At 37.7% G+C, this 19,840-nt stretch overlaps 2 protein-coding genes across 3 annotated transcripts; one reads left to right on the forward strand and one right to left on the reverse strand.

Annotated features, from left to right (window-relative positions):
- Nucleotides 1–10,079: 10,079 nt before the first annotated feature.
- Nucleotides 10,080–14,508, forward strand: mettl5 (methyltransferase 5, N6-adenosine). Of its 2 annotated transcripts, none has more exons than XM_053627265.1 (8): nucleotides 10,080–10,227; nucleotides 11,599–11,740; nucleotides 12,021–12,135; nucleotides 12,248–12,429; nucleotides 12,570–12,652; nucleotides 12,732–12,783; nucleotides 12,926–12,975; nucleotides 14,377–14,508. In XM_053627265.1, exons 2-8 carry the CDS (start codon nucleotides 11,641–11,643, stop codon nucleotides 14,416–14,418), a joined length of 624 nt encoding a protein of 207 aa, XP_053483240.1. In that variant the 5' UTR covers nucleotides 10,080–10,227; nucleotides 11,599–11,640; the 3' UTR covers nucleotides 14,419–14,508. The 2 variants fall into 2 exon arrangements, with proteins under 2 accessions (XP_053483240.1, XP_053483241.1); XM_053627266.1 differs by having other exon boundaries at nucleotides 10,082–10,466.
- Nucleotides 14,509–15,590: 1,082 nt separating this feature from the next.
- Nucleotides 15,591–19,272, reverse strand: klhl23 (kelch-like family member 23). Its single transcript, XM_053627268.1, has 3 exons — nucleotides 17,721–19,272; nucleotides 16,312–16,464; nucleotides 15,591–15,901 (listed from the first exon to the last, which is right to left on the reverse strand). Exons 1-3 carry the CDS (start codon nucleotides 18,928–18,930, stop codon nucleotides 15,591–15,593), a joined length of 1,674 nt encoding a protein of 557 aa, XP_053483243.1. The 5' UTR covers nucleotides 18,931–19,272.
- Between the last annotated feature and the right edge of the window lie 568 nt (nucleotides 19,273–19,840).

The raw sequence follows: 19,840 nt of genomic DNA on the forward strand, positions 1-19,840 counted from the left end.
ACCACCACTGGACCGGCTTGTAATAAAAAGATGTCTATTCTGGGTTTCTCTGTAATAATGGATTCTTCTTGTCTTCATGCACTTCTGTCTCTTTCTCCTGTTTGATGAAACAGGCAGCAGGTGGGGATCAATTGATGGATTGATGGACAGGCAGATGGATGGATGGATGGGTGGATGGATGGATGGACAGAGGAAAAGAGAAACTCAAAAATCAAGAATTTAGTGTTCCATGGACACCAGATGAAGAAAATGTGCATTAAAAGGTTTACTGGCAGCTCAGAAATCATGAATCTGTCAACAAAAAGGTGATAACACGTAACTGACAAGTAACAAGATAAAACTCTGTATAAGAAGTGTACTGTATACTGTAATGATTTGCAATCCTACTCTCAGGTGTCACAGAGAAGAGGGTTCCCTTTTGACTCTGGTTTCTCTCAAGGTTTCTTCCTTTATATCTAAAGCAACTTTGTGACACTGTCTATTATTATACACAAACAAAATTGAATTAGGTAGCATAGCCTAATGGATATGAGGTGTTCGCTAAATAGGCATGATGTCCTGGTATTCTGGTAATTAGAGACATGGAAACACAGTTGTAAGGGTCTGAGCTGGTAGGAGGTCGTGAGTTTAAATCCCAAAACTGTGATAGAACTACTGTTGTGCTTTTGAGAAAAAACCCTGAACTATATTAAATAGAAATGGGTCACACATTTATCATCTTACATATTTTGATTCTCTTGATTCACTTTGATTCTCTTGATATGATACAAATACCTCTTTAAGCTTTAATCTAATAGTGAAATGTCCACCACATTAATGTGTCATGATTAGTTTCCCATCAGTATATGAAGCTAAATACATAAACAGTTTAATAAAAAAAAAACCTGAAAAGATATACCCAATTACCCATTAATGAAAAACACTGGCCACTACAAACCCAGTGGTGAGGAAGAAAAGTGTGGTTTGACTGACTAATGCAGCAGTGGCTGAATTTCTCCAAAAAGTCGAGAAAAAAGTAAAAAAAAAAAAAAAAAAAAAAAAAAACACAGTCTTGTTGCATGACAAAATCCCTCCCAACCAAGACTTGTCCTTTAATACCGAGAGCTTTTCATGTGGCTTCTCTACGATTGCACATGGGGAAACGCAAACCACATAGTCGGGACAGTGCTTATTATACACTGAGGCTGTGTGTATATGTGTTGCTGTGTGCTCAAGGAATGGTTGCTGTAATCCATGCAAGACACTTTAAACTGAAATGACACATCTTAATTTGTCAACAAGCTTCCCCTTTGGAAAGAGAATGGAGCAAAGGGAGAACAAGTTCCAGGACACTGTATACCTCACCGTAAAAAAATTTTTTAAAAAAAAATGTAACATTTTTTAAAAAATTTTTGGATGCATCAGTAATGCCATTAGACAGTATGCTTTCAATAAGGCCTGCAAGTCCTGAGCTGTAGAAATCTTTCTGTTTATTCAACTCACAATCTTAGTTTTATTCATTCATTCATCTCCAGTAACCACTTTATCCTGGTCAGAGTTGCGGTGGATCTGGGGAACACTGGGCGGGACAGGAATACACCCTGGATGGGATGCCAGTCCATCGCAGGGCATCTCTCTCTCTCACTCTCTCTCTCTCTCTCGCTCTCTCTCTCACACACACACACACACACACATACACACACTTGCACATTCACACCTAGGGGCAATTTAGAGTCACCCATCCACATACTGGCATGTTTGGGAAGTAGGAGGAAACTGGAGAAACTGGTGAAACTCTGCACCAACAGTAACCGGAGCTCAGGATCAAACCAGGAACCCTGGGGCTGTGAGGTGGCAATGCTATCAGCTGTGCCACTGTGCCACCCTACTATTTTATATACCCTGAAACAGAATTGAATTCAATTCATTGCATTCTTTCTCCTGGTCAGGGTCACAGTGGATGTGAAAGTTGGGAACACACCCTGGATAGCGTGCTAATCCCTTGCAGTGGGCACTACATATTCATTTATACCAAGGGGAAATTTAGAGTCTGCCTACTGGCATTTGAGAGGTGGGAGAAAACCAGAATTCCAGAGGTCAGGATCAAACCCTTTACCCTGGAGCTGTAAAGCACAAACTCTGCCTGTTGTGCCACCATGCTACATATACTGGAATTTAATTCAATTGATTTTATTATACATACTCAGCAAATCAGTGCTGTGCTTAGGGGCAGCTTTTTCCAGCTCAAGGCTATCATTAAATTGAAGTCCTTCTTGTCAAGGAAGGACTTGGAAATTTTGATTCACACCCTTATCACATCAAGGCTTGACTATTGCAGTGTACTTTATGTCGGTCTTCCACAATCATCTTTTGGCCGGTTACAACTGGTGCAAAATGCTGCTGCCAGATTTTTAACGGGGACCAAAAAGACGGAGAACATCACACCAGTTCTTGCCTCTCTTCACTGGCTGCCAGTGAAGTTTCATATAGATTTTAAGATTCTGTTGTTTGTCTATAAGGCCTTGGCTGGGCTTGCTCCCAAATATATCTATGACCTCTTGTCTGCCTACTCACCACCGAGAGGGTTGAGATCTTCTAATCTTCTTCTGTTAGTTGTTGCTCATTCTAAATGTAAATCTAAGGAAGATCAAGTGTTTGCGGTTGTGGCCCCTGGCCTGTGGAACAGTCTCCCATTACATATTAGGTCTGCTCCTTCCTTGTCTAGTTTTAAATCAGCTCTAAAAACACACTCCAGTTCTTTAGCATTTAATAGTGGCTATGGTCCTGAATTGTATCATTGACTGTTGTTTAGTGGAATTGTTTTATTTGTTGAATCTGTACAGCACTTTTCAACATGTGTTGTAATTAAACGTGCTTGATAAATAAATTGAATTGAATTGAATTGAATACTGTATTTACAAGTGACCAGAATAATATAATGCATTTTGGCTATTACAGGTGCTCACTATTTAACATGCAACATACAGACTGGTGAAAAATTAAAATTAAATACCTGAATCAATGCATGGAGAAACATAATGAGTGTAGATGCTTCCACACAGACGTACTGAATGGTTCTGTTAAGCAATCAGGGCTCACTGAATGACTTGATGATTATAAAGATGTAAATCACATGTTATGGCCTTAACAATCACCAGATCTCAACCCAATTCAACACCTATGGGACATTTTGGAGTAACATGGAAAAACATCACTCTCCACCGCCATCAAAAAATCAACTGAGAGAATATCTTTTGGAAGAAAATATATCCCTCAGATAAAGTTCCAGAGACTTGTAGCCTCTATGCTAAGGCACATTGAAGCTGTTCTGTTTTCTCCTTAAACATATGTTGAGAAGTTTGTGTTGGTTTCCCTTTAATTGGTCACCTGTTTGTATCTAAATAGTGTAAACACAAAATGGATAAGAAAAGTAATATTAAGTGGGAATAGTATAAGAAATTATAGCAATGACAATACATATACAGGTTGAAAAGGTTATAAAGTGACAGTACAATGAAAAAGCATGGACTAGCATCCTGGATTTGTAATGACTGAATACTCATACAAAGAGTATGTACATTAGATTCTTTAATATCTGAAGAACAAATTAAAAGTGTTGCTTCCTGCAGCATTATTTAACAGTTTTTTTTTTCTGGAAACTCATCATCCTAGAGTAGAGAAATATTAAATATTAAAGAAACATTACATTCCAACTGAAAAGGCTAAGGCAAACATTTAAGTTAACCAAAACCTAACTTTCTTAACAACATGGTCTTGTGTGAATAGCTGTCAATTAAACCTCTATTGCATGGTGTTGCATCAGGGTAACATACCCTTTTTCCCTTAGTATCACAAACTTAAAAATTAAAAAAAAAAAAAAAAAAAAATTAATTAAAAAAGACAAATTAAAAATGCCCTTTATAAAAGGCAGGAAGTAAAGGAAACCAATAGTGTGAAATAGAAGAAACATATGACCTTTCCCACCTTTTTTTCAAACTCTCTTCCTTCAAACTCTCTTCTTGCTCTCAACTGACAGCATTCATGGTAGCTATATTTTTGGTCTCCCAAAAACTGTCTAAAAATGGCACCATGGTGAAGATTTTCATAAACTAAAAATGATTTTCACAATCTTGGGTAAGTTCTGATTTAATTTGTATCATTTTTAATGTTTTCATCAAATATTTATTTAGTAAATTGATATAATAACTATGTTGCTTCAAAGCAACAACATGCAACAGTGGACTGAGGATTCCATGTGTCATGCTTGATAGTAATATGCCACTACAATGTCCGTAGATGACATGAGAGGGAGGTGCAAATTCCCTGGATCCAAGGGCATCTTCAAGGTCAAGTGCATGAAGTGTGAAGTTTTTCTCAGTTTCACCCCTAAGAAAAACTGCTTTTTAGACTTCCACATGCAGTAAATCTGAATTGGTGTTGGACCTAATCACAAAGCATCAGTGACTCTTTGTCTGTTTTATGGAATATTAAATGCTGTACTTGTGCTGTACATTCTGCAGTACTTTGTAATAACATTTTGAATGATGACAATATGATTTCATAATGTAAAAACTGAATTGAAAAGAAAGTATGTAGGTAACAAGCATGCACTAAAAGGATAATTGATAGTAACTGGCTTGTTTTGTTCATCTAAATGTTTCCAAATATATGGTTGTTTAATGAATACTTTCATAAAATTAGGGTTTTTTTTAAATAAAAAAGATTCATCTTCAATAAAATGTATTTTTTCTATTTACTACCACTACCACTTGATGCATCAAATGTACACAACCCATAAGGCATGCAGAGGAGGGTTCATACAGTTGCTGTAAACAGACCCACATCTGTTTCATGGACTTTGTGACTCTAGCCTTGTTTGAAGATCACAGCTGAGAGGTAATGATATTGTGGTTGCTGTTTTTCAAGAAGAACAATATTCGTGCCATTCTTCCCAGAATTTTAACCTATAACCTATAACACTGTCATAATCTCTGCATTCTGCACTTCTGTTCACTTTCTAGGATTATTATTGTCTGAATTAGAGCTAACACTACTGCAATAGTGATGCAATATAACAATTTTTATATCGAGAATCAGTGAATGCAAGCTTTAATCTGTTGGCTAAATCAGTACCATTGCACACACACTAACCTAGTAAGAATCAGTACCACTGTACACTGCACTTTACAAAATTGCATCAGTCACTTTATATCATGGAACTCGTTTTTGCTGCCAATATTGCCGCTATACTTGCTGATACATTGCACAATAGCTTACAGTTTAGAGTACATGTCCTGTATATTTACTGTCCTGTGTATTTATTGTTTTGTTCTGTGTATTTATTGTTTTGCACTCGTCACTCACTGTTGTGTATTTGCGTTTTATGTAGTCCTGCATACTGTTCTGTGTTACACTATGGTCCTGAAGAAATGTAATTTAGTTCCAATATATACAAGCTATATAGAGGAATGACAATAAAAACCCATTGACTTAACAGTTTATGTAGCCTGAAAACACAGATGGATTGATTGAACCTTATGAAACCCTTTGCAACCATCTTAAATCTAAAAAGTAGAGAGGTTGGAAGAAAATCACCCACATGAAGTCATATGCACAAACCTCTTAAACTTCAATGGGGCTAGTGTTTAAAAAATAATGTGCCTTATGATTCACCATTATGCAGAAGTGACTATAGACAGGTATCTTATGAAAGGAAAATCTTCTGGTGGTCCAATAGCTTACTGAGACACTATATATTGCCCCCCCCCCCCCCCCTTAATCTGTCATCAGTTGTTTGCATAGAATAGTGAGTGTGCACAGTTTGCAAGAAGACATGGTTAATACTTTTCATTATTTAATTTCTTTAAAAATAGTGTTGAAATATGAAGCATTAGCAGGGGAAGTGCACTGAAATCATATTATAATTACACAAGGGTGAGTGGAGACATTCCTAGAGGAACCTGAGAATAATGTCTTGTTCAAGGGCACAAAAGTTGAAAATAGTATATTAGCCCGAAATACTGGAGGAAAGGAGAGTGAGGAGAAGAGAGAGAGGAGAGAGAATGAGAATTTTTATGTCCTCCATTTTCCTTTTTATCTCATCTGTACTCTCTTATCTCCTCTCCTCCGTGGTGCCACTTGATTAAGGACCGCAGCTTGGTGGCTACACTAATGGGCTCCAGAGCTGGGTGCTAGGCCGTCTGGTCAAAGGTTTTCAATGCTTTCTCCCCCAAAAATCCGGTCTGCTTGCTGCTATGCATGAATTACCAGCCACAGGAAAGTTAAAAAAGAGGAGGCTAAATTAAGTGCCCTCTCATTCCAGCATTTTCATGGTTTGTCTAAAAACAGGGTGCAAGATGATTCACATTTTATAAGCCCTCTCTTGCGGCCGCCTGCGTCACCCTGGCGCTCGGACTCCACTACTCATTCACACATCTCACTCTCGATCTCGATCTCTCTTTTTACCTAAATTCAGGTACATAGATATTCTCATGGACGAGTGATAATATAACGCCATGTTGCGCAACCCCAAATGAAACCTCAGATAAACTGGGGTGACATCGTAAAAATGGAAATGTCTCAAGAGAACTTTTGTAGTTTTTTTTTTTGTAAATGTGCCAAACTCACACTCGACCTTGGAAACACACTGAAGAATTTCAGGTTTGTGTTGCTAATTTGTCTGCGCTTGGTCTACATTGTGACTGATCTGAACACTAACCTCAGGAAAGGGCACAGAAACATGAGCACACCAAAACAAACAAGGCACAAGACAAGCACATCATTTCATGTTTTCAGCAGAAACGGTCAAAGCCAGTAGCTGCCAGCCGGAGAGGAGAAAAAGAAAGGCAATGACATTTCTCTAAGCGAGTTTGACAGCTAGTGCTGCTCTGAGCACTGTCCATTATCATTTCCTCATCATGGCTGCCACTGTGCTGGCACTGTGCTCTAGGGAAAACATTAGGCTGCTCAGCGCTGAGGAGTCTCTCTAAAAAGAGTATACAGTTCAGAGAGAGTGGACAAAAAGGCCAGTACTCCAGCAGCTCGAAGTTGGCTTATACTGCCCCCTATTAAGCATTACTGATATTACAATGGACACCACTCTGGGATGGTCATTCAGAAAATCTATAAATGGGTGTACATTTCTATTCATCCCTCATCCATCCCACCATTCATGTTGTCTTACTTCATGAGAAGTATTATGTGTATGTGTAGGTGTGTCAGGATGCTAAATCTGACAAACACATACCATATGTGTCCAGCTCTTAGCCATACATGTAAACACAGAGAGAGAAAAAAAACAGGCAAAAAATAAACTTGCAACTTCACCACAAAAAAGCCTAAAACCATTACAATGAATTACATTCCACAGTTACGACTATTCACACACAGTGACCGTATACGCTCCTCAAGCCTCCATTCATCCCAGAGTGGGAGGAGGGGAGCCTTTGAGCTCTCAGTGAGAAGAATTGGCATGGCTGGCCTGAGGTTTGGAGGAAGAATGGGAAGTATGCTGTTACTGTGGTGCTGGTCAGACGGCAGGCTTTGGGTTTCCTCACCGCAGCAGCCGTGACCACAACTCCCCATCACTTGCACTCAATCTCCTTAACCATTTTAAGCTATAAAACGCTTCCTTACTAAATACTGCTCCACCCAACACTTAAATTCCATACATTAAAAGAACACCCCATTCTACACCCACATAATAGAAAATAAAATGGGCTCGTTGGCCTGTTAAAGCTGAGGGAGTGGATTGGCCGGCTTTTCATTCACATGTTCTGATGTTGTTTGTGGTCTCTGCTGCCCCTCTCATGAGCAAACACACAGAAAAACAAGAGCAGTGATGAGTGAGACAAAGAAAGAAAAGAAGGCAGCAGTCAGAAAGAGTCATTGAGACTTATAGAGATACAATATGTAATTACACAATGGTTCTTTTCAAATGTTATTCTCTTTGGGAAGATATAAGGTAGAAAAAGTGAATGTATGACTTTACATACTTCAAATCTTTCATTAACTCCTGTGATGTTCAATAATTAGCAATAATTGTAATCTTCACCGTTGTCTGGGTCATCGATTTTTTCCCCCTAGCTACCAAATTTTACTGATTTTCTGATCTCTGATTGGTCAGAAAGTGACTATATTTCCATAACACCAGCTCTGACAGTAATCTGGCTGTAATGTAATACATTATGGTTTATCTAGTAACAGCTAGTTCACAGTAACTTGTGAATCTAAGATGCACACATTGTTATTTTTAAAAGTAAAACTTTTAACGATATGCTGAAACTTTCTGACAGGACACTTTTATTTAGCACTTTTGGAATGTTGTCGCTTTGTAACAGTCAGAGATAAAGCAATAACTTTATGTTTTCTACTGGAGGAGAGTCTTCAGGACAGAGCATGCTGTGGTTTTATGGTAAGAAGCTGTATTTTTCTGTATATTAACTTCGAACAACAGTCAGGGAATGACTGTGCATAGATGTTATAATGTAAGTGATAACAGGAATTAACTTGTTTCATGGATATTCTACAACATTAAACATAACTGTAAATGGAAGAAAAGAATGATGTGTGGTTCTTTAATAAATAACTAAATAAATGTAATCACTGGTAATTGCTGTGGTATAAGAGGAATAAAACACTTTGGGACATGCTTTTCAGGTGGTAACAGCGTCACACTACCCTGTTGTTCGTTATACATAATTATACATATGTGTCATTTACCTTTGAAACACCACATGTACCAATAAGCTTGCCAAGCCCACTGTGATAAAGGCAGGAAGCTATTATATTATAATTAATTCTAAGAAGTACTTTTGCAGTAAAGGAATTACTTTTACTGTTTTGATGTAAAAATCTGATATTGATTTTAAGTCTTTATTATGTTTAAATACATAATTTAAATACACTATATGGCCAAAAGTGTGTGGACAACTGACCATCACACCCACACTGTATGTGGGCCTTCTCCAAACTGATGCCACAAAGTTGGAAGTACACAGATGTCTAGAACATCTTTGGATGCTGGATTTGCCTTCATTGGAACTAATGACCAAAACCTGTTCCAGCATGGCAATGCCCCTGTACACAAAGTGACATCCATGAAGAAATGGTGTGCCAAGGTTGGAGTGATTATGAACTGGAATGGCAACTGTGAGCTAGGCCTTTTCACCCAAGATCAATGCCTGACTTCACTAATGCTCTTGTGGATGAATGAGCACAAATCCCCACAGCCATCCCGCAAGAGTGGAGATACACACACACACACACACACACACACTCTCTCTCTCTCTCTCTCTCTCTGTCTCTCTCTCTCTCTCACACACACACACACACACACAAAGATTATTGTACAGTTACAGTTACCACTTATCCTACTGGGTCACAGGGAGCCTGATGCATATCCCAGGGAGCATCAGGCACAAGGCAGGGTACACCCAGGATGGGGTGCCAATCCATTGCAGGGCACAATCACCTACCCATTCATACACTACGGACACTGTGGACATGCCAATCAGCCTACCATGCATGTCTTTGGACTGGAGGAGAACATGCAAACTCTGCACACACCGGGCAGCAGCAGGAATCACACCCCCAACCCTGGAGGCATGAGGCGACTGTGCTAACCAGTAATCCACCGTGCACCCAGGAAAGATGCTTTGCTAACAAATAAAAAATAATTGCCCCAAAAACGCACATGAATAATTGTGTGTGTGTGTGTGTGTGTGTGTGTGTGTGTGTGTGTGTGTGTGTGTGAATGTTGGAAATGCTGTAAAATGGCTGGAAAATAATCTCTGAAATACAATTTTCATAGAGTACGAGCACCATATACACTATATGTAAATTTATTCTATTTCATATTCATTAGAGAAGGAAATTCAGAATTTCAACAGAAATAACTAAGACAGTTTACTTTACTTCTGTATGTACGTACGCCATATTAAATAAAATCCAACACAACACTGGACTAATTCTAATGAATCAGGACTCTAATGCTATAAATTAATAACCGAGGACTTTTGTTTTGACGTTTCCTACGGCACCTCTACGCCGGAAGTGAACTGTAGTGACAAGAGTCCTTCCATGCTACCGTACTGTGTAGTATGGCAGACTAGTGCACCATTGAGTATAGCGCTTTTTTTTTTTTAAATACTAAATTAATACACACTATTTAGTACGGTAGTACGACGTTTCCTATATAGTTATGATGGTACATGTTATTATGGTACCTGAACACTTCACTGTGTTAATGTAAGCGTTTTTGTCATATGATTTACTTTTCTTTGTTTTGCTGTCGACAAAAAAAAGCAAACAAAATACAACTCTCTGGAAAACACTTATTAGTAAAAAAATGATTAGTGCTCGTAGTTTGTTTTGATAGAGAAACTGATGAAGCTTTTTGGTGACCAGGTCAGCGCGCGCACGATTCGGCTCATTTTTAGTGATATTCATTAAATACATAAAGGAAGCAGTTTGTTTAAAGTGCACAGGTGAGACCGGAAGTTTATCTGGTTAATGTAGCTGTGTTGTTTAATAAGCATCATTCAGGTCATTCTCTTTCAGTGATAAGTGTCAAGATACTGTTTTATGTGCACGTGCACCATGCTTTGTTGTGAATTCTAGTAAACTCCCACATGTGAATTAATGTTGTACGTATTCTGTATTATACAAGGGTTTCTCAAAACACTGCTGCCAGTGTAAAAAAAAAACAAAAAACAAAAAAAAACTAACAAAAAGCAGACAGACAAAGAAAAATTCTAGCACCTCCCTTATGGTGGTAGTTTAGGTTTATTTCTTGAGTTTAATCCAACTATCCTACAAATAATGGGCAAATCTGGAAAATTCAGTTTAGTTATTGAAGCTATTAGAGCCTTTTATTAATGAACTTTCCAGCCACAGAACCCAAACCAGCTACACTGTTTGTGTATCATCCTAGTTGTATTACAAATGCACTTTGATTCAGGTTCACATTTTTTTTTGTCTCTAAATATTAGCGTTACTGATCATTAGATTAAATCAAGGGACCAGACCATTAGGCTTATAATTATAATAACTAAATAGTAACTATCATACTAGCAATACCAGACATGAACTTCACCACCATGGGTGGAAGAGCCTTTAGTCACATTGCCCCTAAGCTCTGGAATTCACTTCACCATCACATGTGGGGAACTCATTTCTTCAGGCTTGCATATTGTCTGTGACATGGTTACATAATACTTAATTATAAAATATGTGTTTTATGTATAATATTGTATAATGTGTGTGTGTGTATATATATATATATATATATATATATATATATATATATACATACACATATAAAATATTGTGTTTTAGTGTTTTGTGAATTGTATTGGCATGTTGTATTTGTGAAGTGACCTTGGGTTTCGTGAAAGGCGTTTAAAAAAAAAAAAAGGCTTCTAACCATGTGTTTAGTGTTTGATAGGTGATAATAATCTCCACCAGTTTAATATCAGATTAGCACTAGTAACTTGCTTTAATACTTTACTGAACTTCCGGTTTTAACAATCCCTGATGCTCTGACATGAAACTCTTCCAGTCAAGACTCTGATGTTGATTATCAGTGTCCCATTTCCTTCTCTCTGAATCATCCTACAGGCAGTTTACTGCAAGAATTCTCAGCACACCTTTACTATAACCATGAAACTGAAAGAACTGGAGAGTTGCCTTCAGCAAGTGGATGGGTTTGAGGAACCAAAGATCCTCCTTGAACAGTATCCCACCGGCCCACATATAGCAGGTAAGAGTACTCGTGGAGTTGTTGTGATTATTAATAATTCATGAGGATTACTTACATAACCTGAAGATCACATTGCTAAAAACATTGCCTCGTGTTATCTAAACTTAAACAGTTTAAAAGGTTTAATAAATGTGTGTGGTGGCCTGGGAAAACCCGGCACATGATGATACGTTGACATTCTCTGTATACAGTTCTGAAAACTACAAGCTGAACTGAAATATGTTTCTCTTTTGCATGGGTTGCCCCTTTAAAGTGCAATACTGTATATTTTCTATTACAGGTTGCATGCTCTACACCATCCACAACACATTTGATGACATTGAAAATAAACTGGTTGCTGATCTGGGTTGTGGATGTGGAGTACTTAGTATAGGAGCTGCTGTCTTGGATGCAGGGTGAGAACTTAACTTGAATATTTTTAATGATTCAAAGTCTATAATTACTATATTCATATATTTAACTATAGTATTATTTAAAAACAAAAAGTTTGGGGTTTTTTCCCACCAGACTGTGTGTAGGATTTGACATCGACAGTGATGCGCTAGACATCTTCAAACGAAATGTGGAAGAATTTGAGCTGCCAAACATCGACATGGTCCAGTGTGACATCTGCTCTATAGGATCGTTATACACAAAGAAATTTGACACAGTGATCATGAACCCTCCGTTTGGCACAAAACACAATCAGGGTAAAACATTACAGGAAGTTGTTGTCTCATTATCATTGAATGTCTTCAGTCATTAACATAATAATACAATCAGCTTTTGGTCATGAATGACTACCACATAATCTGGTTGTTTTGATAACCACCGTTTTTTTTTTTTAAAGGTATCGATATGCAGTTCCTGAAGACAGCCCTTTTTATGTCGAAGGGAGCAGTTTATTCTCTTCATAAAACTTCTACACGAGATGTAAGTGGATTTATTTCTTCTTGTTGAAGATAGTAGATCCTGAAATATACAGATTTACAATGCAGCTTTGACTTTGCAGCACATACAGAAGAAAGCGAGTGAATGGAAAGTGAAAATGGAAGTAATCGCAGGTGATGTCTTATAACATTTTAAACAGAAATGGTTTCACAGTGACAGTTTATACAGTGAAAATGTAGATAATATTTGAGTACAGTAACAGTATTTAAGTTGTTAGTTTTAATTTGAGATAACTCTATGTATTCTCATTCACAGAACTTAGGTATGATCTACCAGCATCGTATAAGTTTCATAAAAAGAAATCGGTAAGAATGATAAAATATTTACTCTTATATACACACACACACTCAATGAGCACTTTATTAAGAACACTAGTAATGCTGTGTAGGGCCTCCGTTTGCTCTCAAACCAACCCCAATTCTTCGTGGCATGGATTCCACTAGATGTTGGAAACATGACATGATTCTTGCAGATTTTCAGCTGCACTTTCATGCTGCAAATCTCCCGTTCTTCCACATCCCAAAGTTGTTCTACTGGATTCAGATCCGGTGACTGGAATCCACTGAAGAACATTGAACTCATTGTCATGTTCATAAAACCAGTTTGAGACGACTTTTGCTTCATCATGTGACATGATGATGGTAAATTGTGGCCATGAAGGGATGCACATGGTCAGCAACAATACTCAAATAGACTGTGGTCTTCAAGCGATGATTGATTGGTATTAACAGGCCCAAAGTGTGCCAAGAAAACATTCCACGCCATTACATCCCCTCCACCAGCCTGGACTGTTGGCGGAAAGGTTGGGTCCATGGATTCATGCTGTTGGTGCCAAATACTGACCCTACCATCAACAGCCTTAGCAGAAATACTCTGTTAGTTTTCCATGTATCTCAGGAATCTCAGATTATGCCTTTCAGATCTTCCGTCATGCCTTCCAGCCTGTTCTACAATTACTTCTATTAACTTTTAGTTCTGTGCTTAGAAAGTGTGGTTCTCCTCAGAGCATTTCAGATCGATCTGGGGAGCCTAAATGAACACACACTAACACCTGCATGCTCAAATAGACATCCGAGTTTATTCATGCAAACCAAGAGTATTTATACACATTGATAACAGCAGTGCGTGGACAGTTTCTACTGGTGCAGGGGCCAGACAGATAGACAAAACAAAACACACAGCACACTATGAAAATAAGTCTTTTCAAGAGACAGAAAATACATGTGCCAGCTATGAGGAAGGATGGCAGTTGATCAGCTTATTCAAAGAGGTAATTAAATGTATACGTTCATCATAGGTATTTGATAGCACAGAGACACACAAACAGAAACTATAACCCAGTATTCCCCGTATCCAAGGTGTCTTAATAGCAGTTCACAATATAAGAGTACATGGTATAAGAGAATTTCCTTTCATACTCAAACCATCATGTCATGTTCAGAATCACAGAGATCTTTTTTTTTTTTTTTTATTCTGATGCTTGATGGGAACATTACTTGAAGCTGCTTACTGTATCTGCCTGATTTTATGCATTGCAGTGCTGCCACATATTTGGTTGATTAGATAATTGCATGAATAAGTAGGTGTACAGGTGTTCCTAATAAAGTGCTCAGTGAGTGTATATATTAGCAATGCAGTTATTTGAAATTACTATAAATATCTTATGTGCATTTTTGTGTTTAACATTTTGTTTTGATTTTTTTTAGGTTGATATCCAGGTGGACTTCATTCGATTCACCCCCATGTGAACCTTGTTCTGAAATAAGATCTTGAACTTTCTATTGACGTTGTTTTTCTATCATGGATATATTTTAATATATTTTGTTCTTTTGACTGGACTCTGGACTGTTGTAAGTTTATTTTAATATTTCGAGGTGTATCTAGATATTCAGAAAGTAATATAAGAACCATTCTTTGTAGTTTCTGTGATTTCCCTCTAGATGGCAGTGATGGAATTGACTTTGCAGGTCTGGTAGTTAAAAGAGAATTTAAATTTTTTGGAATGTACAATAATGATACTGGATAAGAACAGTGGAAATTTTTATATAAAATTACATACTCACACATATTAAGACACCAAGTATTTTTTATTTTATCATGTATCAAAATATTTTTTTTGGAATAAGAGTTTATAAATGTGTGAAAAGTGATATGTAAAGAACAAGTCTAGAACATAAATTCACAGTACACGAAGGGAAGTCATTAAAGAATCACAGTCCCAGTTAATATACTTACAGGCACTTCATCTCAAGTTTTCCAGGAAATGTACCAAGTTTACGATTTCCAAAGGATAAATCAAAACATTATTTTATTTTATATATAACATATTTGTACACATCACCCTGTAAGTGTTTTAAAGTACTGGATCACTGAATAGCAAATTATTTTTGAGATCCATTGTAAAGGGCATATATTACGCACACTTAGGTTTAAACATACCTGTATTCTTTTTGAATTCTCATTTTGGATACATTGCGAGAACATATAAGTAAGTGAGGCTTTATAGGTTCATGAAGTTTATGGTTTTTAAAGCAGCTTTTCAGGTCTCTCTCTCTTAGCCCATGTTTTCTCATTTAAAAAAAAAAAATATATATATATATATATATTTCTGTAAACAGACTTGTTAGGTTGTGAGTTTAAAAATATCTGAGAAATTTCTGAGGCTGTGTCTAATTTTGTCCTGGTAAGCAGGCCAGTGCATGGAGGAATGTATATGTGACAACACTAACGTTAAAAAAAATAATAATTCTCAGATATAAGTTTTAGATATAAGATCCAATATGTGAAATACAGAGCGCTGTAAGAACACTCAGTACAAACTCTACAAACACATTACTCCCAATCATACATGTTGGAAATAACATCCTGTATATAAATACAAATATAATACACACAGGTATAAGTACATGGAAAAAAAACTCTATAGACAGAACACACCAACACAGCCGTGTGAGCGAGTCGCACTAGGTAGGTTCCCTACTATTTCCCAGCAGTCCAGTTCAGGGTCGTATCGCTCTATACTCTCCAAGTACGTGCCCTTGGAGTAGGAATAGCCACCGGTCACAAAGATGCACCCTTTTATTACTGCAGCTCCACACTCCATCCGTCTCTCTTTCATCATGGCTATCTGTGTCCATTCATCCCTCTCCGGGTTGTAGCAGTCTGTGATGGTGCTCTGACCACCCACCAAGTAGAGCTTGTTGTTCAGTGACACTGAGCAAAGTCCATACTCTGAAACAGGAAATACAATGAAAAAGTATTAAGTTGAATTATAATTCTAATAATAAAACTTATGGAAGTCACTTTTTTTCTGTGGCTGAGAACTGTGTTCTATCAGGCATATGGAGCAGTGCATTTTACTTTACTTTACTTTATTATTTTATTCAGGGCATTATGTTATTATGTCCCATGTGAAGCGTATACTTAATGAACAGAGAATCTAGTTGTCTGTTGGAGAGAGCTTAAAAAACACTGTCAGGAAATAAAATTAAGTCTCTGTGGTAACTTTAGAAAATTATTTGTTTATTAATATACTATAATGGCTAATTAATAATATAATATAATGGCTAAGCCTTTAAGTAGTTCAAAATTTGGCTCTAGTATATATTAGTTAGTATAAAAGTCGAGGAGTTTAGCTTTACCTGGATGGGGACTTATTGTTGTAATGCTCCACTCATTGATGTCAGCTCTGTAAGTTTGTATTTTTTCAAAGGTGCAGCTCCCTCTGTGTCCATAATGACCTCCGGTCACGTAGATTCTGTCTTGCACTACACATGCAGTAGCATTTCCAACACCTTCAAATGGTTAAAAAAAAAAAAAACCTGCTCCATAAATCTTTTAAATGCTGGCACAAGTAATAATTTATTACAGACGTGTTTGCACTCTGTACTTTTCACAAGTCTGAATCATTTTATTGCTGCTTCTAAATAAAGCTTGTGCTGAGTGATAAGTAATGACATGCTTTGGGATTCCTACCACTAATGTTCAGGAATTAAACTCGGCAAAAAAGAAACGTCCTCTCACGTTTAACTGCTTTTCTTTCCAGCAAATTTCTTAACGTGTAAATATTTGTATTAACATAAAAACATTCAATAACTGAGACAAAGTGGACAAGTTTAACAGACATTTGACGAACAGAAATGGAATAATGAATACCTGAACAAAGAGGGGGTTAATATTAAACCGAACAGTCAGTATCTGGTGGCCTCCAGCTGCTTTAAGTACTACAGTGCATCTCATCCTTATGGACTGCACCAGATTTGTCAGTTCTTGCTGTGAGATGTTACCCCAATCTTCCCCCAAGTTCTCGATCACGTCTTGGGGGGACACATGGTTACATGTAATTTTCCTCTGCAAGGACAATCAGCTGTCCTTCCTGTCTCCCTGTAGCACTGTCTTAGGCATCTTACATTACAGACATTGCAGTTTATTGCTCTGGCCACATCTGCAGTCGTCATGCCTCCCTGCAGCAGGACTATGGCATGTTCACGCAGGTGAACAGGAACCCTAGACAGCTTTCTTCTGGTGTTTTTCAGAGTCAGTAGAAAGGTCTCTTTAGTGTCCTAAGTTATTGTAACTGTGAACTTAATTGCCTCCTGCCTGTAAACTGTTAGTGTCTTAAGGACTGTTCCACAGGTGCATGTGCAATAATTGTTTATGGTTCATTGAACAAGCATGAAAAACTTTGTTTAAACCCTTTCCAATAAAGATCTGTAAAGCTTATTTGGATTTTACAAAATGATCTTTAACATACAGTCTCCTGAAAAAGGGACGTTTCTTTTTTTTTGCTGAGTTTATAATCCTATAAGTGAACTCAATGTTGCTTCTTTTATGGTTCATTATAAGGTCATTGTTGATGACATAAAATGACACACTGGACACGAGGTAGGAATCCACCCTGAATGGAACATACACACACACATTCACACAGCCATTGACACCACGGGGCATTTTAACCTAGCAAATTGACCTACTGGCATGTTTTTGGGAGGTGGAAGAAGACCACACAGAAACTCCTAGAATGTTTTATTTTTTGTAGCATTTTTCTTACCTTGTATCATATCTGCCACAGGAAACCATTTCCTTTTTAACGGATCGTAGAATTCGGTCTCCTGAGTTGGGGCACCCCCTGTGTACCCACCTATGACGTATATACATCCATGTAAGGGCACAGAGCAATGGTAATATCTAGCAGTGATCATAGAGCATCCCTCTGTCCACTCATCTGTGTCAATGTTGTAAATCCAAACTGTATCCAGTGCGTCCACTGTCTCTGTCCTGTATCCTCCTGTCACATAGATTTTGGAACCCAGAAGTGAAACACTATAACTCTCTCTTGTGTAGTCAGGCATGTCCTTCCCTTGGACCCATGTGTTGCAAATGGGTTCCCATATGTGAATTTCTGACAACGGGTGCCAATAATATCCACCTATGATATACATTCTTGATGCGAGATTCTTACAAGTTGCAGATATTCCACTAGATTTCACAGACTGACTGATGATAGATCGTATCTTGTGTTCATTACATTGTTTGTGCACGTCCAAAGCCGTTCTGAGATACACGTCATCCACCTCGAGCTGAATGCAGTGCAATAGATCCAGAATGTTAGCTTTGCGAGAATCTATGTCAAAGGTCACCCACTTCACAACTGCGTCTAAAAGTGTCTCCTCCTTCCACACATTAATGTTCTCAGCAGACAGAATTGTGACAAGCTTTTTGAAGTCAAGTCCCCAGAACTCCTCTTGACATATCAGCTCCTCAAATCTGCTAAGGATAATCCTAAGTGCCTCACGCTCCAGCACGGGGCAGACATGAAACTCAGCAAAAGTATGCATCCCAAGGCAGTTATCAACATCCAAAAAACGCATCATGAACTCCTCACAGGCCGCCTTTACTGAGCTGAACTGAAGGAGGTCAGCTGCCTCCAGAAGGCTTTGCACATTAGCTTGTGTGATGCTCACTTTGGACGTATAAACATAGTTGACCAGGGCACTCAGAATCTCACCATCTATTCCAGGCAGATTGATGATGACATTTGAACGTTCCCTCATGTCAGAGGTGAACATGACTTTAAAGTAGGTGCTACGGGCCGACAGCAAGGCCTTGTGACAGTGAAACATCTGTCCTGTACAACACTGGAGTGTGATGTCAGCGAACAGGCCACAAGCGTAGAACTCCCTAAGAGCACCCAGTGTTTCTGATGGATGATCTTCATCACAAAATTCATATATGTAACTTTCTCCGTCCTTGGACGACATGATTTAGAAGAAGTAACTGGGAAAGAAAGAGTGTTTTTGTTATATTACATATGATCAGAATATCCATCCATCCACCCATTTTCCATACCGTATATACTACGCAGGGTCACAGGGAGCCTGGAGCACGAGGCAGGGGATACACTGGATGGGCTGCCAACCCATCTCAGGGCACAATCTCAAACACATATTCGTACACATTATGATCAACTTGGAAATCAGCCTACAACTCGTGAGAGAACAGAACAAAGGAACCACTGGGTAAAATAAATCACCCAAAATATTTAGGCATAAATAGAGTCTAAATGCAAATCACATCATGGTACATTAAAGTAGAGGCAACCATTTTATTTGGTCTGTGGTGGAAGTAGGGCTGCAACTAACGATAATTTTTTTCATGAATTATCGGATGGGGGAGGGGGTGGGGCAAACTTTCAGGTTAGTAAAAAACTAATGTGTTCCATTTGAGACGATATTACCTTTCTAAAATCCATACAGTTGACCAGTGTTTCTCAACCTTTTGTCAGCTCTGGACCCCTAGCATATTTCAAACAATCCCCCTCACTCAATATAACAGTAATTTCTATACATGTTGCTTTATTTTTAAGAATATTAACATTAAAATTGAATCAAAACATTTCAAGATTAAATTTTTTACATATTATTGTTGGTATGACATTTAATTTGACTCTCTGAATTATCCTTTGTTTATTTTATCCATCAATGCAACACTTGAACTTATCTACCACTCATAGGTTTTTGCAAATTATTATTTCATTAGTAAATAAATTTTAAATAAATCCATCAATGAACGATCGTCAGCTCACCTAACATGATATTTGTGAATAACCAAATTGATTAATTTTAAAACATCTCATTTGAATATGTTTGTTAATAATCATTTAACAAAAAA

Source organism: Ictalurus furcatus, chromosome 6 (assembly GCF_023375685.1).
Source record: "Ictalurus furcatus strain D&B chromosome 6, Billie_1.0, whole genome shotgun sequence".
In the NCBI taxonomy this organism is placed as follows: Eukaryota; Metazoa; Chordata; class Actinopteri; order Siluriformes; family Ictaluridae; genus Ictalurus; species Ictalurus furcatus.

What these genes read in the sequence shown, in the direction of transcription:
- mettl5 (XM_053627265.1), top strand. Translation starts at nt 11,641, where the DNA reads ATGAAACTGAAAGAACTGGAGAGTTGCCTTCAGCAAGTGGATGGGTTT. An exon ending in TGGCACAAAACACAATCAGG is followed by an intron (nt 12,430 to 12,569) that starts GTAAAACATTAC and finishes TTTTTTTTAAAG; the next exon opens with GTATCGATATGCAGTTCCTG. An exon ending in GAAAATGGAAGTAATCGCAG is followed by an intron (nt 12,784 to 12,925) that starts GTGATGTCTTAT and finishes TCTCATTCACAG; the next exon opens with AACTTAGGTATGATCTACCA.
- klhl23 (XM_053627268.1), bottom strand. Translation starts at nt 18,930, where the DNA reads ATGTCGTCCAAGGACGGAGAAAGTTACATATATGAATTTTGTGATGAA. An exon ending in TGTGGCAGATATGATACAAG is followed by an intron (nt 16,465 to 17,720) that starts GTAAGAAAAATG and finishes AACCATTTGAAG; the next exon opens with GTGTTGGAAATGCTACTGCA. An exon ending in AACAATAAGTCCCCATCCAG is followed by an intron (nt 15,902 to 16,311) that starts GTAAAGCTAAAC and finishes TTCCTGTTTCAG; the next exon opens with AGTATGGACTTTGCTCAGTG.